We start from the raw sequence: 23,378 nt of genomic DNA, 5'->3' as shown, positions 1-23,378 counted from the left end.
ACAAAGAAATACCGATTTCTGCAGAAGGTAAATGTCGTAATTGTTAGTGTTTGGATGACTCTTTTTATTTTTATTTTTTATGTTTATGGGATTTTTTCTTTCCAATGACAGCCAAAACTCGGACGCGAGGTGACTCAAACATGAAATTGTTTGGAGTTTTTGTTTTCGGATCGTCAGAAAGGGTTTGGACGAGGTTGGTACTTACCTTATCCGTTTAAGGAATGTTTGGTTTAAGTCACCAACAAAGTATCAATTGCCCATTATGCAAGCCTGTCAATGCAGCTCCACCAGGTGCGAGTGGGGAAGCCCAAGACCGAAACACATTTAAGCCCAAGCTCGTCCTTAGCAGACTAACCAAGGTTTTCCGAAACCGAAGATACATTAGGTAATCAAACCTGTGAACTTTGACTTGCAAAACTAGTGTTAAATCACTCAACTAATCACCGGGTTGGTTTGAATTATTTGTATTTGAAAATGTGAGAAAGCGAACCTATGTTGTGTGTCTAATTTACACGGACAGTCGGTGTGTTAATTAACAATCAAGTCGACCCAACAACCTCAGAGATTCGTTAGACACTGTCAAACTGTGATATAATCCCTCCAACTTGCCAATATGAGCTACTTGAGAAATGACACATTCTAGCGGTGAAGACACCAGCCCAGTGTTGTTGGAAAAGCATAGGCTGAACGCCAGAGCTTACTATGTTAAATAGTAAAATGCATATCGAACACGAAAACCCTGGGAAGAAGTCCGCAAAAGAAGCAAAAGCCTGTAAATTAGCTAGCTTCGTAAATCCTCCCCATAAACAAATGCGTCCTAATCGTACAACTTTGCCAATCACGCTTATCGTTCATCTTATTGATGGTTGAAACATGACGAGGAAATCACTCGACATTGTAATTTTCCAAATCTCACTAACTAGGACCATGATTTTTGTCCCGAAGAGGATGCATCAAAACTGTGCATCGGCTGCCATTGAGTTGAACAAACACACTAATACAGAAGCTAAGCTCTTGAACAGAAACCACCTATAATGATGTTCATCCATTTCACATACTATTTGTAGTCTATACATAGCCTTTTTCGGATTAGCTAGGGAAATTATATATATAGGTTCACCTTACCATATTAATTCCTATTCTTACCAATACTAATCGGACAAGACCAACAGAGAAATGTTCTATAGCGGTCAAGGTGCTACACCCGATCAACCACCTGCTCTTCCGGTCCGATCCTTACGGCGGTCTTGTTATCGGCCTCGAGATTAATGGAATTGTACCACTTGGCACAAAACAAATAGATCACGAAGTCAAAAGCTGTGAGGACCGCTAGAAGAAAATAGAACCGGTCTATATGGCCCTCATTTAAATCCTGCGGGATCCATCCTGGTTCATTACCTCTAGTAGTAATTGCTGTGACCATGGTAACCAGCCAGCTGCTGACGAAATTCCCGAGTGAAATTGAAGCCATGCAAAGTGAACTCCCAAAGCTCTTTATGCCATCCGGGGCTTGTCCATTGAAGAACTCCAACTGACCCACATACATAAAAACCTCGGACACGCCAACCAGAACGTATTGCGGGGTCTGCCAAAATATACTGAGAGAGCTGCTCTTTTTTCCCGGCTCGATGTGTTTAAGCCTTTGGATCTCAGTGGCGCCGGCGGCGACCATGGCTAACATCCCAAATATCAGCCCAACGCCCATCCTCTGGAGCTCGGTTAGGCCTCGGGGATTGCTGGTCAGTCTTCCAGCTAATGGCACTAGGATTTGGCGATAGAGTCCAGTGCAGATAAGGACACTACAAATGTCAAAGGCGGACATGCTGGCCGCAGGAACATGAAATTTCCCGAACTTGGAGCGCATGACATCACCTTGCTCAACAAAGAGGGAAGCCATTTGTGTGAACACGACCGAGTAGATTATAGTGCATAACCAAACAGGCAACATCTTCAGTACACATTTGGCTTCTTCAACCTGAGTTACAGTACAGAGTCTCCATGGATTCCTCGGATGGCACAAGTCATCCTCTGTTATCGTCGCTGCCTTATCCAGAAACCTGTACAGTTGAGAACAATCATGAAAACGATAAACTGAATGGAAAAGAACTATAACATAACTAGCTTTTAAAGTATAGTAAAGAAAGAAAAGATCCAACAATTCTTTTGATGCATTCAAATAGAATGACGGTGAGAAAACATTTTGTCACGGACAGCAGGAAGCGTTTGCGCCACACCGACTGCACGTATGTCATTTAGCGAAGTCAAATAACTTACGCAAATTCACAGCTATGACAAATCTTTCGACTGCCTTTAATTGCAGATTCTGATCCTTCCAACTCATAAAGGTCCCCCTCTTTGGTTGGAAGGACATTCATTTTTCTAGTTGCAGCAACAAAGACCTGAGCTATGCGTGGTAAAGGATTTCCACAAGGTTTGACATGCCGATATCCACAAGTTCCGATCCAAAACAATACTAGAGCTATAACAGCAGAGACGGTAGAGACAAAGAATCCAAGTGTCCATTGGCCAGAATCCTCGTAGTAGACCAGAATGGTATTGGATAAAAGAGATCCTGCATTTAATGCAAAGTAAAAATAGGAGAAAAAGGCCTCTTTTGATTTGATCTCTTTTGGGTTTTTCTCGTCGAATTGGTTGGCTCCAAAGGTGGCGATAGCGGGTTGGCAGCCGCCATATCCGAAGGCTATCAAATATGTTGACAAGTAGAACAAGGCCACACCAGCAGAAGATGGGGCCATGCACATCATATCTTCATTGCCGCAACCTTCAGGTTTGATCAAGTAGACACTAGATGTCACGGACAAAAGCGTCAATCCCTAATTTTGTAGTAATTAATCAAATTGTTATGACCATGCTAACATGTAATTTCAAGAAATCCAAAAAATTCGCAGATCATAGTTCATGATTACCAGCACGAATATACTCTGAAAGACTGCGCATGTCAAGTAGCGGCCCCAGTAGGAATCACTGAGGAAGGCGCCGATCAGCGAGCACAAGTAAACAGTTCCGGTCCACTTACTCACACTATTGGCAGCGGTGGCATTGTCGTGACCAAGAACTCTGGTTAAAAACAAAACCAAGTTCACACCAACACCAAAGAAAGCTAGAGTTGCTAGGCCCTGATTCACTGCACCAGATTGATGAAGAAGAGGAGGTAAAAAACTCACGAACAATCTCACATTCTGTATTCAACAATTTATTTGAAGTGAACAGGAAAAATGTTATCCAGCGATCATCTTAGTTGTTGATTCTTCGTCGATAGACAGATAGAATTACCTCTATTTTTTTGTTTTTGGTCAAAAGATAGAATTCCCTCTGAGACAGAATTATGGATAAAGCAAAATGTTTGTTGGACTCGAGCTCTGTAAATGCAGAACATCGCTTGACCACTCATTACCTAGCAAAAAGCTTGCCCATTTCCATCCTCCTGTACTCTTAGGAGCTATTGCTTGTTCATTGCTTGCATTTTCATCTCTTCCCTGATCATCAGAAAGCAAAGTGGCGACTTAGGATAAAATCTTCTGAGGAATCACCACAATTACAATTCAGTGGCCTGATCAAGGCAAGTTACTTTAATCAGTGTAATCCGACATTATCATCGTCACCACATACTTCATTTGCTTCTCTTTCCTTACAAAGAAAGAGAAATCATGATTGTGGAAATTAGTACAACTCTTACACCATTAAGTTAACCACCTATTTAACTTCTGGGGTCAAACTTGAATTTGAAAGCGAGGCAGAGACTATCCATTCGTGCTTCCTCATTAATCTAGTAGTGTCAGTAGGTAACAACACAACATTATCACCATTAGCAAATTCAAGAATAGGGTGCTCAAAGATGGGCAAACGCACTTCAAGAAACCAAAAAGATTTTCCATCTTTTTCAGCTATGGAGCTGAATCACCATCAATCTTGCACCTAAACATTCTAACTCACCCACATTCCTTAATCACAAACCACCATGACTATTTTGTTTGTTTTAAGAAGTTTTGCCTGACCTTCACAGCCCCGTTGCTGAAGTTGAACAATTCCATGGCGGCAGCAGCGACTGGACCAAAGAAGAAGCTTTTCCTCCTGCGAGAAAGAAAGAGAGAAACAAAGACAACAGAGTCGCAATAAATCACTCGAATGCTCACGAAGTCAAGCACGTAACGAAATGTGTGATGGGCCAACGTCACGAAGAGGACAAATAAAAAAAAGGAGGAGAAAGGAAGAGCTTCATGCGTGATTTCCACCTTTTGGGAGGGTGGGGGAAAGCCCCAAGACAGGCATGGCACTACGTGGCCATCGATTCATAGTTTCCGAGGACAAGTGCTACTTTGGGTACGTCAGCGACGAAACTAAAAAGGTAACGCATCAACACGACGGACGGGTTTCGGTTCTAGCCCCCGCAATATCCGAACGGTGACGGTGTTCTTGATTTTCAGGAGTGCTGCGTTCGTTCCGTCTCTATGTTTTTTTCCAGCTGACGCGAGTCTTAGGCTGGCTTATGGATCACGTGACCGATCTGTCAACTTGTTTTGAACGGGTTACGTGCGGCCCGTCTCGGCTCCCTATTCTTTTATATCTTATATTCCTAATTTCTTTACATTGGATCTTCTTTTGTCGCAAGATGAGTATTCGAACACTCGCCATCGTCTTCTTAATAAGGAATTTCACTGAACGCGACTGTGAAAGCGTTTTCAGTGCATGCGAGAGCGTCGATGTACACATAATTGCCTCGTGTGGTTTGCATAGTAAGTTAACTCATTGAAATTTCTAATCTTGAATAGCAACGCGGGACGGAGATGAGATAGCTTCAACTGTGGCGTGACGGAGATGGAGATGCAACCTCACCCCATCTGCCCTACCTGGCCCCCTCGCATCGCCATCCCTATGTGGGGCTTCGAATTCTCTTCTCGATTGATCAATGATCGTGCATGTTTGGGAGGATATTAGTAGCTAGACATATATATGGACTTACCCGTCTACCCGAATTTTCATTTTCATATATTATACATTTAATGAAGGTGAGATAAGTGAGGAGGAATCCTTGTATCATTCTATCGTATTGATTAGATGCAATCACAGAGGCTTAGATAGCAAATATAGTATACTCTTAGGAAGGACATAACGTATGTGGAATTCGACAAAACAAGACGTACGAAAATATATGAACTTCTGGTGATTGCTATAAATATGAAATCTTGTACAATGGATTGTCAACTTTTGACGTATAAAGTAGAAGCTAACCATTTGGATCAGCTTCATTCTTCCGAGCTTTATCCCCACAATATTATTCTAAACATTCTTGACGTCTTATGTATATTCCTGATTTTACAATCCAAAACAATTTGTGGTCCTCTATTATTTGTGATAAAAACCACTCATGTAAAAGGCCATTTTGTTTTCATTCGAGAGTTCTATGTGTGCTTCCTTGAGACCCTAGAAAATAGACAAAGTTCATTTTCTTTTCTAAGAAACATGCATAATATTGGTCACGACAAATTAAAACAACAATTGTAATGCTTTCAGACTACGCAGATGATTTCCTGCTTTGGGACTTCCTTAATAAAGCAGAGATGTCATAGACACTCTTACATGGTTTCAGGGATTAGTTGGGGGTTGAAGGATGTCTTGGAAACGAAAGAAATGCCTTTTCTGACCGTAGAATACGCGGTTCTCGTGAACATCGACACCAGAGCCGGTGTTCTAAATCCACGATTTTCACATTCAAAAAGAGCTCAAGAATGAATTCCAGAGCTCCAAAACTAATGCGTACGTCCATGAAAATGTTCTTAGATTGCTCATAAAGGAAGAATCAATTGCCACACAAAAAAGGAGAGAAAAGACTGCACTCACACACCTGGCTTGCGGAGGTGAAGTTGGCGATGGAGATCAAGAACGAGAGGCAACAACGAGACGGCCAGAGAGGCACGTATATATAGCAAAACTAGCATTTGCGGAAGTGCGTGGGAGCGTCGCTTTCCGACGCCAACTTGTGCATGCACTGTGCAATGGACCGAGACCTTCCTATTCTGATGACATTGGATGTGGGATGATTTTTAGTGGGATAGGAGGAGAGGTCGTGTTAGGGTTTTTGTGCGCCACAAATTTCTTCACCACGGGTTCCTCCATCATGTTTTAGGTCATTTTCAGTGGCATAGCGATGGTTTCAACCTCAGGAAAACCTTAGGAAAACGATAAAAATGTGTCGTCCGTTTCAGGTTCTTTGGCTGTCAATTGAGGACTGATAGATTGACACTCCAACGTGCGTATGTTCATACACGTTCACAAGTTAAATTCCAAGAAGTTTCGTCACGAAGCACAAGGAGCAGCAACCCCGAATGGTACGTTTCTAGAAAAATTTATAAGCGTCACTCACTCTCGAAGCGTACATACATATAGAGCATCCGATCAAGTAAGGATCAACACTCGCACGACTGGTATTTGTCCATGAGGCACTACTTAGGTAACGTTATATTAGGTGCAAAAGCAAAACATCTGAGGGAATCAGTAAAATGATCGAGATGTCGTTACCTAGATTAAGTCCACAAATTGTTCGTTAAAAAATATAGTATATCGAACTCAAATTGAGCTGGTACTTTGATCGGCTGATCAACTAACTGCATATGTTTATCAAGATCGATTGTGTACAAACATGGAAAGAAACTTGTTCAGCAGCGATGGAGAGAGCACTTGGTGTTCTTCAATTACAAGCCACAAAGAAGAATGCGACAAGAACACAAATAGGCTCGAAAAGGGCCGTAGTGCCCTCGCGGTGACCCGAAAGTAATTAGAACGTAGGAATTTTATTGTCACCAAATGGTTTGAAGTATAAATTCATGGTCTTAATGGACAAAGTGTGGATGTGTATGCTAGCTAGTAGGGCTGAGCGGTTTTGGGTTCCGTCCAGGTTTCGCCTGAAACCTACTTGTCGGAACAGGTTCCCTAATTTTTTGAACCTGAAACTTACTTTGCATATTTAGGAACTTGGGATCTGCCCTATCACAAGTTCCGGGGTCTACCCAGGTTGCACCTATACTCTTAATTGAACGTTTGCTATGAATCATCACCTCTAATGACTACCATTTGCTACAATCCATTGATGACACATCTTTAGACACATGAATACGAAACATTAACAAAGTAAAAGTCTCAGTCATGGATATCGCTGGAAATGGAAGCTTATACTAGTGGTTTCAAATTATACACTCATCAATGGACGCCATAGAATACTGCAGGATTGCGCGAAGACATAGAATAGGGAAAACACAAAAACTTATTCCAGGTTCTAGGTTTCAGGGAACCTACATATCGGAATAGGTTTCCTAATTTTTGGTACCTGGAATCTACCATGCATACCTCTACTGTCTAGGAAGGGATAACTGCAAGAAGGTCTCGCCATAACATTGCGCGAAAGCTCAGCTCTAAAGTCCCAAAGAACTCCAAAGCACGAAACTACTTCCGGATTTCACACTCAAGCCAATGAACCCACGTTAACCAATCATAAACCTACAGAGTTCTAGAGCAACAATTACTCGTTCTTCCTAGACTGTGTAGTTGGTATGTGTTTTGTCACACAAAATCATCTAATCACATGAGAAATTTTTTGTTATCAAGGAACTAATCAAGCAAATTGCATGATTATCGCATGCGACGCACCTCCTCTAGGGTTTCCTCCGCTGCTTTGTGCGTTCTCTCGTGTGCTCCCCGGTAGGTTCGGGTTTTCGAGTCGTATGATGGATGATGATGCTACGAGTGATGGTTTGGGCCTCGAGGACTTTTTAATCCCCCGTCATTAAAGAAAGATGAATTAACTTACTTCAAAATCCGAAATTATCTTCTGGGTTTCAATCTCTTTGATGATCACCTCTCCTAAACAAATTAATTTATATAACCCAGGTGGGATTAAACTTTCCTAAGCCTATGTTCAATTTACAAGAGGCGGAATCCCAGAACAATATATACAGGTCATGAAGAATTTGACTTCGTGGCGCACCTGAAATTTCGGGTTTATATTCAAAAAGCGCAAAAATTTAGGGGTGAAAAGATATAGTTGGCACAACATATCTAAGCAAATCTAAAGTCTAGAATATTAGTCTAGTTGACAAGTGTCCTTTTAACGAGCGAATTTCGGGCACTAAATAACAAAATCTCTTTTCGGTTGATGACTTTATTTGAAGTGCGACGTCGGTCCAAAACATGTTTTCTGTGCCCGATTTAGATGGTTAAGGTAATGGAGAAATCGAGGCACGACTTCGAAACATTACCAAATGCTGGTATTTTTCAAATTCAATGTACTTTTCAAGCATTACCCAAAATTAGGAGATGATCGGTTGAACCCTCGATGACTTATTATCTTTTGTACTCAAACAAGAAAAACCTAACGAAGCACCTGCAACTTGGTTGAACCGCCTTCGGTTTGCAAGATCATCAATTCCAGAAGGAGGCATGTAATCTTGTTTTTCCATTGCAACTGAAATTATAATGTAAGAAACCACCTGAAATTCAGAAACAAGATATCCAACCATCAGAAAATACATATAAAACAAATTAAAAAGATAATACCAATTTAAATAGACCACTGTTTTAGTGGTTATTTTACTTCAGTTTGAACAATTGCTATATAAAGAAAAGCCAATTGTGTTCGATTTCGACTCCAGTTTCCTGCCTTCCGATCAGCAATTTGGTTCCAACTGACTTGTTAGGATTTTGTTTGAAATTTTAGTTGACCCTCCTTCCTCTCCAAATAAGAACCTAACTCTTGTCATGCATCCTGATTGATCCCCAGGCTGCTTCCCACATGAGGATTTTGTCCTTTGGCTTGATAGTATCATTGGCTAGGACTCTCTCCCTTTCCAAATCTCCTTGCTGGAAGGGACAAGTCCAATTGCAAGGTGTGTGAGTTTTCTTACTAAAGAAAGTTACATCCATGTTCAAGGGAATTCATCTACTTAAATTCGCAGCTTTTAGTCCATTCTTTAAATCTATTGTTGAAGGCATGTCGAACGTTTTGCGGATTCTAGGATGAGGGCGACGACAGAAACCGCCTTCAGTTTGCATAATGATTGCGAAGCGTCTGATACACGGAAGCGGCCAAGATCCTCCGAGAGCAATGATGACGCTCCATCCACAAAGTTCATAGGGGTGGTGCCGCAGCCAAATGGGAATTGGGGCGCGCAAATATATGCCAATCAACAGAGGATATGGCTCGGTACGTTTCGGACCGAGAGGGAAGCGGCCATGGCTTATGACAGCGCTTCGATCAAACTTAGAAGAGGGGACTCGCAGAGGAATCTCCCGTGGACCGACCTTTTGAGGCACGAACATGAGTTCCAAGATAATCTCGCTGCGGAAGTAGTGTTGGACATGATTAGGGCCGGGACGTATCGGTCGAGATTGATGGAATTTCTTAGGAAGCAGTCAGGAAATGAGGAAACAGCGGAAGTAGTCATCAACCCGAAGTTAAGATCGATGCCAACCGGCGGACAATACTTGTGGAGGCAACTTTTTCAGAAGGAATTAACGCCAAGCGATGTAGGGAAACTTAATAGGCTCGTCATCCCCAAGAAGTATGCCATTAAATATTTCCCTTGCATTAACGAAAACACCGAAGGAAATGCATTGCTTCATGGAGGGACTAACGATGTTCAGATAGTTTTCTACGACAAGCTCATGAAGCTATGGAAATTCCGGTATTGCTATTGGAAGAGTAGCCAAAGTTTCGTATTTACGCGGGGTTGGAACTGGTTCGTGAAGGAAAAAGAGTTGAAGGCAAAGGACATCATCGTATTTTATTCGTATGACTGCAATGAAATGTATGAAAACGGCAATACTTTTGGTCTAATCGATGTACAATATAATCGTCGTCACGGTCGTCATGATAACAAAGGGATCAACGATCTGAATGAAGTTGGTATGGGGGTAGAATTGCCATTGAATTTGGGAAAAAGTTGCAGATACACGAAAGCTGAGCATGAGGAAGAACTTGAGAAGGAGACAGCAAAGAAGTTGGAGGGTAGTAGTTTTAGGTTATTTGGTGTGCAACTGATTCAAGACGTGGAAAACAAAAAGTAAACGAGCAAATTGTACTTAAAGATTAACATCTAAGATCAATTTGGAGGATTTAATAGTTGACGACTCTCAATCTATGTTTCGATGTCTATAAGACCAATAACAGTCCAATATCAGAACGTTCTACAAATCACTCATCTTCTATCCGCGAACTGAATTCCCGAATCTTTATCTGCTACTTGCTATATTCACTATTCTTCTGAACATGTTGTTAGATTATAGAGTTAGAAAAATACCCTTCAAAACCCAATTGAAACTGGCTTTGACGTATATAGCTAGCATCATGAGTGAAGCAATAACAGGAAAGCGACGGCGATAAGGACTTGGCAATACGTTGCACCCTGCGACTCATCTGACTTATCGAATCGGAAAGGAAAAGAAAGAAAATCGAATGGCCTTATTCGAAAGATATCTTATCAGGGATCGATTGACCTCTGTACAGCGGAACTGTGTCCGGTCTTTGGATTTGGAAGCCTTTCCAATTTCCTGCGACCCCGAACGTTGGACGGCTTATCAATCTGGTCCAACACCGAGGACAATCCAATGCGCGAGCGAACAAAATTCCACTGCAACTGATGCAGTGGCCAACGGAGAAAATGAAAAAGGAATCGCCAGCGATTGATGTTCCTTTGATGGTAAATATGTACGAGAATACAGGATCGATCTTGTTGGATTAGATCATTGAATAGTGTTATGGCCATGGTCGATGAACGTGTGGCTCAAAGCTCCTTCAAACGGAGAAATGGATGAGCCTACTCTTGATGGTGAATGTCCACCAACTCTGATAGCCTCCTCCGGCAGAACCGGCTTCATGCTTCATTTTGTTGGGAAAACTACCAGAAAGTTTTAAACCTATTACGTTACAAATTCAGTCTTAATCATTTCAATTGGACCATCGGTGCCAATTCAGTTCATCCGGCTAATTTAGGCTGAAAATTGCTGAGGTGAACAACGGCCGTCCTACGTGGCATGGTTGGCGCTGATGTAGACATGGCATCGAGGGTGGCTCTCCCTTAAGCAAGGCCAGCCCTTGCAAGGAAGGAAAAAAAAAAGAATAAAAAGAAAGAAAAAAGAAAAAAAAGTATTAAAAAATATCCACTCCAGCGTCAATTGTGTTACTTAAGCTGGCTGGCGTCCACATCAGTGATTTATAGTCTAAATTAGTTACATAAACTCAATTGATACAAATGTGAAAATGTTTAGGACTAAATTGGTCCAATTGAAAGGTTTTGAATTGTAATGAAATGGTATCAATATAATAGATTTAGGACTTCTTAGGCACTTTTCCCTCATTTTGTCTGTGGTCATTCAAAAAAAAAATTGACTGATAATAAAAACAATGAAAATATTGAATGAATTAAAGAGGGATTGGACGAGTGGAGCGGAGCAAACATTGTTAGTAGGAGAACACATCAATTATCAACAACGATGAATTCGACACGGATGATTTTCCATTTTCTTTCTCCAAATTTTCTTTTGTAACATCATCACTCGCTTCGAGAATAACCGCTTAAACATTGCAGTTTGCCATGGCCAAAGCGATCGAAGAATTTGGACACATCACGTACATATAATTTGAGAAACAGGTCGTTTCGGGTCAATCTCATCCATTTAAGTGAAAATTAAACTATCAAATTCACCTCATAATTCGACCCAAAAAGAATCACCTCATAAATAGTAAATACTAACATTATTACATCATAATTTTCATTATTATTTTCCTCTTCCTTTTTTGGGTTCAGTAACACTAACGTAGTTAACAGCTAAACTCATTCGCAGTAGACATGGCCACGGGCCGGTTTCGGCCCGGAACCGGCCCAGGTCAAACCCGGGACCGGTCCGTTGACCGGGCCCGCGGTTCGGAACCGGAACTGGCCCGTGGCCTACGGGCCCGGGCCCGGTTCCAAAAAAAAAACTGCAGATAAGTGAAGAAACTCTTTTTTTCCCTAAATTTGATTACAATGTACATTTTGATTATATTTTATATTGAATAATTCATTATTTCATAATTTGATAATTCATAATTTTTTTATTTCATAATTTATTTTTTTAATTTTTACTGGCCGGTTCCGAACCGGGCCGGAACCGGAACCGGCCTGGAACCGTCGGTTCCGAACCGGAACCGGCCGATTCCGAACCGTGGCCATGTCTAATTCGCAGGATGGAGCTTGTCTGATTTTTATGGATCTAAAGTCTTGGCCCATGGGCTTTTCAGATTGCATGTCCAAACGGTCCAAGAGAAAGGGCACGTTGTGTCGATGTGATCGAGCTACGAGTCCACACGATTCTACCGACCAATCAAATGCAACAATCGATCATAATTTTTTAGGTTTTATCATGGGACATCGTTTATGAAAACCATGTCATAGGAAGTGCATAAGACGAATGCTATCACGTTAGCATACCGCGTCTAGGGGACAAATCAAATGTCGAGTTGGATCGGGAAATCGAATCAGCTCTAAAAGGATGTTGTGAAGAATGATCCAACCCTTTTCTAATCTGATTCTTCTTCGTGTTGTTTGAACGTATCGATTGAGTACTAGAAAACGCAAAAATGCTACGTCACAATAACCGTTGCTCGAATTTGCTTGCATCGGAACGTTTTGTGATTTTTGATTTTAACATAGTTTAAAAGATGATAGTCTATACCACCCGCCATGGGCGGCACTTGGGGCCTTTCTTCCTCTCGTAAAAGGTTGAGTGTTCGAATCCCGGGCGCAGCAGGTGACTAACCGGTGGCACGTGTGTGGTGGCTAGCATGTGTCCCGCCCGGGGTTTACTCCGTGCCGGCCGTGCGGGGTTCCTGGGTTACCAAAAAAAAAAAAAAAAAAAAAAAGATGATAGTCTATTAGTCGGGCATCATATTGGTTTGAGCCTTGCTCGGCGGCGCGACACCTCGGTTATAAAAAAAAAAAAAGATGATTGTCTATTTACTCTTTACTTTTACTCTCCATCTCAACAACTTTAAATTCGCATGGGCCATGCTAGGTCCGTTTGTTTCGCAAAATACGAATCATCACTTAAAATGATTAGTAAAAGAAGTTTTTTTTCATTATCGACAATAATTTATGTTTAAATATTTTCCTAAATGATGTAATTTTTTTTCGTTCATCATTTTATAAGGGAAACAAGCGAAGAAAAATCAATGATTAAAAAATTATTTTAAAAAAATAATTATTTATATCCTTTTAAAAAAAAATTAGGCAATGAAAGGTAATTTAATTATTAATAAAAACTCATATCTAAACAATTTCGATAACTATGAAAGTATTTTATATAAATTCATTTTTGTAAGCGTTACGTGCGTTCGACCAAAAAAAAAGCGTTACTTGTGATTATTTTTTATGATATAAATTAAGGGTGTGCATCGGTCTCGGTTCAATTCGGAAACCAGACCAAACCAGCCGGTTCTTGATGGTTCTTGGGAGAGAGCGGTCCAATTTCCGATTCCATAAAAATTTGGAATCGGGAATAACCGAGTTAGTTTTCGATCCCACATAAGGAACAAGATCGATTGGGTTGCTTGGATCGGATTGACGGATTGCCCAAAATTTCTTAATTTTTTAATCTCGAAACAAACCCTAATTAGTAAATTATTTTTTCTCTTAATGTTGGGAAACTCTCACTCGCCAGAACAAGAAGAAGAAGAAGAAATAAAGGGTTTGGAACTGGGTCGGTTTGGTCCGATCCGGCTCTCGATTCTACAAATTGGAAACCGATCCTAATGTAGGGTGGGAAGCGACCCGCTTTGGTACCCATCACCTGTATAAATTATAGGAAAAAAAAAAAACTTATTTTCATTTTTTTTTTACTTTTTTTTTTTTTTTTTTTTTCTTTCCAGTGGGCCCTCGAGGGCCCTCAGGGGGACTCGACGCCGCGAGGGCGCCCTCGCCTCCGGTCGAGGCCCCGCCGACGCGGCGAGGGACCTGACCCATCACAAAAAAAAAAAAGAAAAAAAAAAAAAAAAAGCAAAAACAAAAAAGACTAAATACATGAATCTCAATTATAACATGAATCACTATTTTTGGGCGAATCTAACGCACCATGAATAGATTAATTTTTTAAAAGAATTAATCGTAGCATTCCGGCGGAAAAAAAATACAGAAACATATTTTCATGAGGACCATCGTCATCAACCTTTCCCTTTCTCTCCATAACTGAGTACAGAGGTGGGTTTTACTACCCCCATCTCTCCAACCATCGCCAAACACCAACCTTCCCACCCTCTCTCTCTCTCTCTCGACCCTCTGCTCTACATTAAACGCAAACCCAAAACGCGATTTCCTTCGCGAAATGTCGAATTACACCGTCGAGTCCTGCAAGGTGGAGTCCGCCGACCGGGTCGTCCTCCACACCCGGCTGTTCAAGCCGCGGGAAGGCCCGGCCGCCGGCGACGGCGGCGGCGGCGGCGGCCTGGGCGTCGTACTGGTGCACCCCTACACGGTGCTCGGCGGGTGCCAGGCCCTGCTGAGGGGCATGGCCTCCGGGCTCGCCGGGAGGGGCCTCGTGGCGGTGACCTTCGACATGAGGGGCGCCGGGAAGTCCACCGGGAGGCCGTCGCTCACCGGGTTCGCCGAGGTCAAGGACGTGGTCGCCGTCTGCAAGTGGGCCTGCGACAACCTCTCGCTCCGCAGGGTCCTGCTCGTGGGTTCTTCTGCCGGTACGGTTTCGTCGAAGGGATTTTGTGATTTGATCGGGTGATGTTTATGAGGGTTCTTGGGAAGCGTTGATGGGTGGCGTGATTTGGTTTTTCTCGAGTTAGATTAGGATGAGCCTGGCTTGGTCGTCTGGTTCTTAGATGGTTTGGTGAAGTATTTCGTGTTGCAGATCTACCGAAGGGGGCTTTGTGTTTCCGGCTGTTCTGCTTGTTAGATAGAAATGCGAATCGCCTTTCACCGTGCCTTTTGATGTGGAAGGTGATGAATTTGCCGTCGAAACGGTAGAAATAGGAGGTTTTGGACTATTGTTTTTGCAGATGTCGCTTTGCTGATTGAGTCGTCTCTAGTCTGTACACTGTGATCCTTTGCATTCTCGAGCTGTCTGCTTGTTGTCGATCCTTTCGCTATGATGCAAATCTTGGTCGACGAAGGTCTTCTATCGCTATATCATCTGAAAGTTTCCTTCTGGTGGTTTCGCATAGCTGCTTTAATTGTAGCTAGTCTTGGCTGACAGAGTCTATCTGATTTTTAGTCCGAGGGTGCTCACAATTTATCATTTCAAATTCGAAGTTTGGATTGATGGCCTGTGATATACATCCACATGGCTGTCTCTGAATCTCACAGATTGCATGTTGGTACTAGCCTATGAGTGTGAACCAGAAAGTTTACTCAATCCCTCAACTGTCCATCTTACAGCAGCTACCGCGTTGGATGACAATACTAGTGTAGTGTCCTCCCGTATTAGTTTCCAGTCTATTGACTTTGTTTTTAGTCTTTATTACAATCACATTAAGCATCCCGCCAAACTGGCACTGCAACAGAGTTTTCTATTTCTGTGCATATACAATAGCAATGGAGGGGTGATGTTTGCACCTATGTAGATGTAAGTGTGATGATAATAGCTAGAATTATGTATTCTCAAAGTGGTTAAAAACGCACTGAAGTTGTTATAAAGGATCAAGATCCTTTCCATTACTTTACTCAATTTAGGTGCCCAAGACCATGCTACATCACATCGAAGGAAACATTAGTGGTTGAGAATGAGATGTCATTATAAGTTATATGTCATGATCTTAAGTTAGTCAATCCTTTCCCAGAATCAAAAGGATCCCAATCCCCTTCAAAATTAAGCATCTAAGGAGGTACTTGGGCCAAAAAGATATTAGGAAAGAAGGATGATGTGCATTGCTCATTTGCTTGTGTGATGACTACTGTTGGAGAAAAAAAGAGTTGTTCCATGTACTGTGCAAATGCAGCGTTGAGACTTTTTAAATGTAGATATTAGGTTTGCAAACTGTGCATCTGTCTGCTAATCCTGATCAGCTAAGAGCTAAGAGTACGTTCTTTAAACCTGACATGAGCAGTTGCTTGTTAAGACAGAGAAGGCTGTGATGGTTATTCTTAGGAACCATCATCTTAGCCTGAGTGGGTTGGACAGAAAAAGGTGGGAGAGCACTCTATTTGCGTATCTCATTTTTCCAGCATCTAAAGAATTCAGACATTGGGGGCGGAAAGTAATAAATATTGATTCAATATGAACAAGATGGGGATAGCAGTTAAAGTTGTGAAATCTAATACATCCGGAGGCTGATTGATCCGAATATCTGCTTGCAGCTTTTTTTTTTTTTTTTTTTTTTGCATATGGAATGACCAAGTATAGAAGTTACTGAAATTGTCCACCTTATCTAAACGTTGGAAATTTCACTAAGTTACCTGTGATTATGCAGCACTTAATACTCTGATTTCGTTAACATATGGAGGTTTATTTCTTTTTTTGTTTCTCTTACAGGGGCACCAATTGCTGGCTCAGCTGTGGATCAGATTGAACAAGTCGTGGGATATGTTAGCATAGGTTATCCTTTTGGAATGATTTCGTCAATTCTCTTTGGGCGGCACCATAAATATATCTTGCAATCCCCGAAACCGAAGCTCTTCATCATGGGAACTCGCGATGGCTTTACGAGTGTGAAGCAGCTACAGAACAAGCTGAGTGGAGTGGCAGGTCGAGCTGAAACGCATCTGATTGAAGGAGCGGGCCATTTTCAAATGGAAGGCCCTGCTTTTGATGCGGAGATGGTGAGTATTATTCTCGAGTTCATTGTGTCTTTGTAATATTATTGGCTTGTTACTATCCAACAGCTGTTTGTTAGTAGTAGAGGCTCAAGTGATGCACCCATTTGTGCGCGCCATCAGTTCTGGGCCTTGTGCCCATATGCTTGCTTGCCTTATTGGTGGAGGATGTTGAATCCTAGTATTGGCAATTTGGCAGTAGTACCCGTACCTAAGGTTCCATGTTCTAGTCCTGTCTCATGAAAACAATCTGGAACAGTATGTGTCCCACACACATGCTCGTACAGACACACACAGAGAGACCACATAGAGCTTGGTGAATCATTATGTAGAAATGATATACAGTTTATATGATTATGAAAGAAGCTGTACAGAGGAACTGACTAAGGAATCAGTTTATATTCAATTACAATGACAGGTCAGCCAAACCTAACTCTAGTAAGGTTACAGGCTCAGACATTGTTTGAACTGGCTGGGACTTGAAATGCAATTGCGCTTTCAGTAAAATATGGGATGTTGAGAAAACCACCGTCTCTGGTTCTCTCCATCAGATCCAGAACTTGGTGTGCTCAAAGTCCCAAACTGCCACTTTCCTGCCCTTTTGGGAGGCTACAATCCCTTTTCATCTGTTGTAAAGATAGAAGAAAAGTACAAAGAATTGAAAATTGCACTTTGGACAATCGTGAACCGACAACATTATACCCATAAAAGTTTGCTCCCCATGGGCATCATTGAACTATGATATTTTTATTCGTCATTCAATCCAATTTCACAAATATTTGAAAAAAGAAGGGCCACTCTGAGGATGGATGACTGAAATACAATGTACAAGGAGGGACGAAAGTGAAAAATTTTAAAAAAAAAAAAGAAGAAAGAAGAGAGAAATGAAGAACTTGAGGACCGCCGAACCTGACTGTGTATACTTTGATTCTGACAAGTCGTACAGAACTAGCAATGTCTACAATGGCATGGCGCAAAATGCGTCTGAGTCGTCTCGCTCTAACTTCATATGTTAGGCTATTAGGTAAAAGTAATCAGTTATTACCACTTTCACCATCGGATGCATCTTGAAGCCTGGAGATCGCATCAACCAGGTCCATCTCCTGCTGCTGCATATCAACGCCCGTATTAGGGCAAAGGCCATGCAAGATGGAATATGATTCAACCGGTGACAAGACAGAACATCATTACCTTAAGAGTCCTCTTCGCTTCCGCAAGCAATGCCGCATCCGGCTCCGTTGCATCTAGCACTTTCATCACCTGTATCAAAGTCAACCTATATTCGTCAAATGAAATGACATGACTCTTGACCAGTTAGTCTATACGAAGACAACAGCCCACCTCCTTGATTAGAATATCTGTGTCGAGTAGTTCAATCTCGTCCGCAGACTTCCTGCCTATGCCACTTTGCGATGAAGGAAGATTCTTTCGAGTCTGTCCCTTTGTTGTCCCTTTACCTCTTCCAAGTGCAGTAGTAGCACCGCCTTTTGAAGTGGACTTCTTGACTCCCCGACTGACAGCAGGACGGCCCCCTCTATGAGAAATTCCATGGTCATTGCCTTCCCACCGGATGTCTGAGGCAGGTATCTACCATTACGACAAAAAGGAAATTGTGAGTATTTCTCAGAGATAAAAGGGAAGAGTAGTAATTTTTGAAATGCAGAATGTCCTTCTCATGATGATCTTAGGGCTGGAATACGCTATGGTTTCATGACTGGTAATAACTAGGACCACGAGACTCCTCTACAAGTCTATGCCCAACAGGAGTCTCAGTATTTGAGCAGCCTATCTGTGTGCTTGCATTCTGAAGACAGATTATCGAGGGTCCAAAACGTTAGAGAACTCGCCCCATTGACCAGGCCACAGTAGGATGGGGATGAGATTTCCCATGTTGAATTCGAAAGCCATGCTCTTTTTTCCATCCATTCTGACTACCGAGTACATAAAACATGTAAGTCGACTAAAATCAACCATTCACCTTGGCTGGCTGCTTTTACAAGGCTAGTAAGTAAGTAAGCTTAGACCACGTCTGGTTAAAATGTTGAAACAGCTTAAAGTGGCTTACCCTTCTCAAACCAATTGCTAAAACCAGCTAGTCCGGGCCCATTTTGAGTACAAGTGGCTCCGGTTAAGTCATGGTAGTCATGATTCATTACGGCACTCATCAGGATTTTCTGTACTAAAGTCATTTAGGTAATGAGGTTGAGTTGACATCCTTACCTCTCTGAGGTCAACCCATTCCCATGTTTCATTTGCTGTGTCGATATCATAGACCAATGCATGGCGACCCTATTAAAACACAAAAAGGAAGCTCAATTGGAGGTGTGTTTGCAGTGTGGACTCATTAGTAAGAATGTACTTACCTCAACTGAGTTATAATCTGTTATGACAGCCTCATAGAAGTTGTTATCATCAGGCCATCTAGTCCAAACTTTCTTGCCTATCAGTGAATCAGAGTTTGCTGCCAAGCCACGAATGGCACCTTGAGGCCTTCCACCAGCACCTGCAGTAGAGTTCTGCATGGAATTTATAGACGATCCAGCAAGCATAATATAATAAATCAAGCAAAGAGCAAAGATCCATTTGAATTCGCCATTACTTCTATATCAAGTATAGAACTCACTGATTTTGGCTTCTTACTCCTGCCTCCTGGATGAGACCCTTGTCTAAATGCTGACGGAGATGGTTGTAATGACGGTATTGCCGGAGGTGGTGCAAATGTAGACAAAGAAGCAACAGACTGTGTGGTCTTCAGTTTCTGGCGAGATGCCGAAAGATTGCGACTAGGTGCAGGTGCAGGGTCATGGATGGGCAGAGAAGTACCAGGCCTGCCTGGTTGAAGCCCGTTTGCTTTTCTCCAGTCTCTGCTCCATGATTGATTGCAGTAGTCAAAACATAAGGCTTACCGGTAACTACATAAAAATTAATCAGCAATCGTAAAATGTACATGATGTCAAGCTATCGCACCTTATCCGCCGAATAATGTCTTCCGAATGGACCTTGGAAAGAAACTCTCTATGTTCCTCGTCTGACACTCTCAGCTCTTTCCTAAGTTCAGTAATCAAACTCTGCTTATCCTGCAAAAACACCATACGATGAAGCAGCTAAGATGAAGCATGGAAGAAGAACCAACTAAAATAACAAGTCGAGTAAAGATACCCAAGTAATGGCATCAGATTGAGCCTTAAAGGCTCGAAGTATTGAACAATAAGCTTCTTGCTCAATATGGCAGATCTGATTTTCCATGTCGTTATGTATCCTGGGTAAAGGCGCAGTTCCTAAAACTGTAGATCTTCCATTTCCAGTAGTATGTCCTCTCTGGAATCTGCTCCGGTGCGGAGGAGGGAGGTCGTCATCTGTACCTGCAGTAAATTAGTAGGCAAAAAGTTTGATTTGAGATGTACCAAGTGGGCTGCATTGGTTATATTTCTTTCATTCTTCACCAGTACCCAAAAAATTTAAATATAAAACGCTTGCAATTGTATGTAAAGCTAGGTACTCAGTGGTCATGGTCAAGTTCCAATAAACCCCGAACCACTGCATGTTGCAGTTTTCCTTAACAAAAAAAGCTACCAATCTTTACACTGTAATTTGGCCAATAATCTTGGGCAAATCAGCATCATTGGTCAAGCATACAAGTAGGGGTGGCAATTTCTGACATGACGAAGGAATGCACCTTGCAGACAACATGACAAAGGAAAAAATCATGCACAAAATCCAATAAGCTTCCTCACGCATTCCAACAGCATAGTTTGAAGAGCACCAAGAGAAGTCAGAATGCTCGCAACCTATCGCAATATCTGAAAGTTTTATCACCGCCTCGGCAGTTTATATACCAAAGGGTGAACCACAAAAGGTTGAAACCCGATCCTCATTAACATGGTAAATTTATTCGCAATTATCACTGACATTAGAATTGGAAGCGCCGCTAAACCTTTTCAAGCCAATTTTCAGATGAAACAACAACAGCAGCGCCAAGCACTTTCCCAGCACCCTCACTATCTCGGACTATTTCTTACCATTCCCCTCAAAACTACAGCAAGAAACAACTCTCAAAACCACACATTCCTACACGAGCTTTCATAACCAAACCAAAACGATAGTCCTTAAACCCTTTCAAAGCCAAGTCCTTAAACCCTTCCAAAGCTTAATTATCCAGTTCCACGTACAACCCTGCACTAAAAGCACAAAAAAACTATACTTTCCATAATACCCAACAGGTTGTTTTGATTTGCTATAGAAAACATTAACAGACATCAACCGCTATGACTTCACTCTCTTCTCGAATTTAATAATTGGTTAGCAACATAAATTCCACTAATAAATTCCAAAAACGACATCAGACACCAACACCACCTTGGAAACCACAAAGCCTATCAAAAAAGGAAAGCGAGAAACTCACTGCTGCTGCTATCAGACACATCATGATCCATCCCCGTTGCTTCAAAACAAGAACTTTCGCCGACGAAGACCCAGAATTCGCTTCAACCACACTCCTAAACGCAACGAACTCGGAAGAACACCTCAAGGAAAGAGTCCACGAGTCTCGACAGCGAACCCGAACCGGTCATTAGTAAGTACTCATCGAATCCGCCTGAAAGAAATGAATTTGATGCATAAATACACGTAGAAACTGAGAGGAAGCGACGAAATCACAACACAGCGTACCGACAATCGTTCGCCCCCGAATTTTTCAAAGAAGGGCCGATTCGCGTGCAATTACCGGCAAAATTGTGGAGGCACACCGACAATCCGAACGATTGAACTTCGTTGTCACGGACTAAGAGAACTTCAACTCAGATGCGAAGGGAATTGGGGGTTGAGAAGAAGAATTTGGAGCGAGATTTATCATGAAATTAGGGTTTGGGCAGGAGAATTGCGAGGCGAGAGAGACAGAGGCTGCGAGCTGGGAATTCTTCAGTCCAGGACCGGCGAGCGGAGAGAACCGGTCAGAACTGGAATTCGTTCCCGACTCGGCCGGTTGAACGTCCGGTCCGACCCCGGTCTAGGAAAACCAAGACCCACCCCATGGAGGAGAGCTGAGGACTTCGAACAAGGTCATTGGCGAATGCAAAAAGCACACTTCCAAGGCCCGAGAGCTTTATGGTATAGATCAATGGCGTCCCAAGAGGTAAAGACAGTCCCTTCGAGAGGCCCGAGAGAAGGGCCCGTATTGTGGGATGTTATATACTCGACGCAGATATAGTTGCCCGTTTAACTTGGCCCCTTTTCGGAAAATAATCTTCGCCCTCCAAGGAATTTTTGCTTATTCGGCTAACTCTGACGTATCCAATGTCAATCCACAACATTAAAACTTTCGGCCTATCTTGGTAGACTATCGAGCGATGAAGAGGCTAAGATTATTTAGCTTCTATGAAACACGCTAAATGCATATAGTAGTTAAGAATCACCAATCAGGTCGCGATATATGTCAAGATAATTGTTGGATTTCCTTTAATAGAGAAATCTTTGGCTTCGTCTAAAGAAATGTTTACATTTCCGGCATGTGACATTCTAGATTTAATCATCAATTACTTGCTCACAATCCGAAACATAATGTTACTTTAGCCTATGAAGAGACTAGGTGCATTTGCCTCACGGAAAATGAATTATTTAAAAAAGAGTTTCCTAAAAATGATTACTTATATCGCTTGAAGTAATTGTTAACAAAAAATATTTTCATTAATCGACAACAATTTATCACTAAATATTTTCGTGGACATAATCTTCGTCCTCTAAGAATTTTTTACTTATTCGACTAACTTTGACGTATCCAATGTCAATCTACAACATTAAAACTTTTGGCCTATCTTGGTAGACTATCCAACGATGAAGAGGCTAAGATTATTTAGCTTCTATGAAACAAGCTAAATGCACATAGTGTTAAAGAATCGCTAGTCAGGTCGCGATATATGTCAAGATAATTGTCGGATTTCCTTTAACGAAAATATCTTTGGAGTTTTCCGCGACATTCTAGATTCAATCATCAATAACTTACTTAGAGTCCAAAACATAATGTTGTTTCAGCCTATGAAGAGACTAGGTGCATTTGCCTTTGATTTGGAAAAGAGTTTTCTAAAAATGATCACTTATATTGTTTGGAGTAATTGTTAACGAAAAATATTTTTATTAATCGACAATAATTTATTTTTAAATATTTTTCGTGAATGATGAAAATATTTTTCGTTTATTCATTTTAATAAGCGATGCAAGCAATATTTTTAGGATGGCGTTTTTAAAATTAGTCGTTTTTCGTTAAATAAACACATCTTAATATCATTTTGCTTGCATATTTTTTCACATTTTTCGAAGTAAATTGTTTATATGATAAATCAACTGATTAGCCGCAGTATTTTGTTGCCCAAATGGTGCTTCGACACATCTTTTAAGAGATCATGCTCCTGCAGTTCCGACCAATCCCATGGTCGTGTAGAATGAGATTTGGTTCAATGGCACTAAGGTTTTTTTTTTTGGTCGAAATGGCACTAAGGTTCACATTGTCATGTTTGATCTCTCTGGTTTGGTTGTGCTGAGTCTCTGATCGAATTCGACAGAATCATTTCGCTTTGACAATAG

General features: G+C 41.6%; 4 protein-coding genes across 11 annotated transcripts; 2 read left to right on the top strand and 2 right to left on the bottom strand.

Annotated features, from left to right (window-relative positions):
* Positions 1 to 1,007: 1,007 nt before the first annotated feature.
* On the bottom strand, positions 1,008 to 6,000 carry LOC115679063 (protein NRT1/ PTR FAMILY 7.1-like). 2 transcript variants are annotated; one of them, XM_030602610.2, is made up of 6 exons: positions 5,864 to 6,000; positions 4,017 to 4,092; positions 3,416 to 3,497; positions 2,928 to 3,145; positions 2,275 to 2,834; positions 1,008 to 2,057 (listed from the first exon to the last, which is right to left on the bottom strand). In XM_030602610.2, exons 2-6 carry the CDS (start codon positions 4,050 to 4,052, stop codon positions 1,199 to 1,201), a joined length of 1,755 nt encoding a protein of 584 aa, XP_030458470.2. In that variant the 5' UTR covers positions 4,053 to 4,092; positions 5,864 to 6,000; the 3' UTR covers positions 1,008 to 1,198. The 2 variants fall into 2 exon arrangements, with proteins under 2 accessions (XP_030458470.2, XP_030458469.2); XM_030602609.2 differs by having other exon boundaries at positions 5,860 to 5,897.
* Positions 6,001 to 9,027: 3,027 nt separating this feature from the next.
* LOC115679245 (AP2/ERF and B3 domain-containing transcription factor At1g51120-like) lies at positions 9,028 to 10,130 on the top strand. Its single transcript, XM_030602854.2, has one exon. It carries the CDS (start codon positions 9,028 to 9,030, stop codon positions 10,075 to 10,077), a length of 1,050 nt encoding a protein of 349 aa, XP_030458714.2. The 3' UTR covers positions 10,078 to 10,130.
* A 4,103-nt stretch (positions 10,131 to 14,233) lies between these two features.
* LOC115679120 (uncharacterized) lies at positions 14,234 to 17,739 on the top strand. Of its 3 annotated transcripts, none has more exons than XM_056309868.1 (3): positions 14,234 to 14,734; positions 16,522 to 16,808; positions 17,198 to 17,739. In XM_056309868.1, exons 1-3 carry the CDS (start codon positions 14,368 to 14,370, stop codon positions 17,267 to 17,269), a joined length of 726 nt encoding a protein of 241 aa, XP_056165843.1. In that variant the 5' UTR covers positions 14,234 to 14,367; the 3' UTR covers positions 17,270 to 17,739. The 3 variants fall into 3 exon arrangements, with proteins under 3 accessions (XP_056165843.1, XP_056165844.1, XP_030458547.1); XM_056309869.1 differs by having other exon boundaries at positions 14,235 to 14,734; positions 17,221 to 17,739; XM_030602687.2 differs by lacking the exon at positions 17,198 to 17,739 and having other exon boundaries at positions 14,281 to 14,734; positions 16,522 to 16,993.
* On the bottom strand, positions 17,127 to 21,931 carry LOC115679119 (protein EMSY-LIKE 3-like). 5 transcript variants are annotated; one of them, XM_056309866.1, is made up of 11 exons: positions 21,471 to 21,925; positions 21,205 to 21,396; positions 19,962 to 20,164; positions 19,770 to 19,879; positions 19,402 to 19,666; positions 19,166 to 19,318; positions 19,023 to 19,091; positions 18,144 to 18,389; positions 17,994 to 18,062; positions 17,848 to 17,908; positions 17,127 to 17,428 (listed from the first exon to the last, which is right to left on the bottom strand). In XM_056309866.1, the coding sequence occupies exons 2-11, from the start codon at positions 21,233 to 21,235 to the stop codon at positions 17,412 to 17,414; spliced, it is 1,224 nt and encodes a 407-aa protein (XP_056165841.1). In that variant the 5' UTR covers positions 21,236 to 21,396; positions 21,471 to 21,925; the 3' UTR covers positions 17,127 to 17,411. The 5 variants fall into 5 exon arrangements, with proteins under 5 accessions (XP_056165841.1, XP_056165839.1, XP_056165840.1 ...); XM_056309864.1 differs by having other exon boundaries at positions 17,848 to 17,911; positions 21,471 to 21,923; XM_056309865.1 differs by having other exon boundaries at positions 17,848 to 17,911; positions 21,526 to 21,923.
* Positions 21,932 to 23,378: the final 1,447 nt, after the last annotated feature.

Source organism: Syzygium oleosum, unplaced genomic scaffold (assembly GCF_021117445.2).
Source record: "Syzygium oleosum isolate NSW1041296 unplaced genomic scaffold, Sole_v2.1 Sole_v2.03, whole genome shotgun sequence".
In the NCBI taxonomy this organism is placed as follows: Eukaryota; Viridiplantae; Streptophyta; class Magnoliopsida; order Myrtales; family Myrtaceae; genus Syzygium; species Syzygium oleosum.
The sequence above is the reverse complement of the archived record's forward strand: the minus strand, read 5'-3'. Positions and strand labels throughout refer to the sequence as shown.

Excerpts from the sequence above, each read along its gene's own strand:
- LOC115679063 (XM_030602610.2), bottom strand. The coding sequence starts at position 4,052 with ATGGAATTGTTCAACTTCAGCAACGGGGCTGTGAAG. Across the intron at positions 3,498-4,016 it reads TCAGCAACGGGGCTGTGAAG|GGAAGAGATGAAAATGCAAG; the intron begins GTCAGGCAAAAC and ends TCTGATGATCAG. Across the intron at positions 3,146-3,415 it reads ATGGGCAAGCTTTTTGCTAG|TGAATCAGGGCCTAGCAACT; the intron begins GTAATGAGTGGT and ends AATCTGGTGCAG.
- LOC115679245 (XM_030602854.2), top strand. The coding sequence starts at position 9,028 with ATGAGGGCGACGACAGAAACCGCCTTCAGTTTGCATAATGATTGCGAA.
- LOC115679120 (XM_056309868.1), top strand. The coding sequence starts at position 14,368 with ATGTCGAATTACACCGTCGAGTCCTGCAAGGTGGAGTCCGCCGACCGG. Across the intron at positions 14,735-16,521 it reads GCTCGTGGGTTCTTCTGCCG|GGGCACCAATTGCTGGCTCA; the intron begins GTACGGTTTCGT and ends TTTCTCTTACAG. Across the intron at positions 16,809-17,197 it reads CTGCTTTTGATGCGGAGATG|TTTATATTCAATTACAATGA; the intron begins GTGAGTATTATT and ends CTAAGGAATCAG.
- LOC115679119 (XM_056309864.1), bottom strand. The coding sequence starts at position 21,235 with ATGGATCATGATGTGTCTGATAGCAGCAGCA. Across the intron at positions 19,880-19,961 it reads AATCTGATGCCATTACTTGG|GATAAGCAGAGTTTGATTAC; the intron begins GTATCTTTACTC and ends GTGTTTTTGCAG. Across the intron at positions 19,092-19,165 it reads CAGATTATAACTCAGTTGAG|GGTCGCCATGCATTGGTCTA; the intron begins GTAAGTACATTC and ends GTGTTTTAATAG.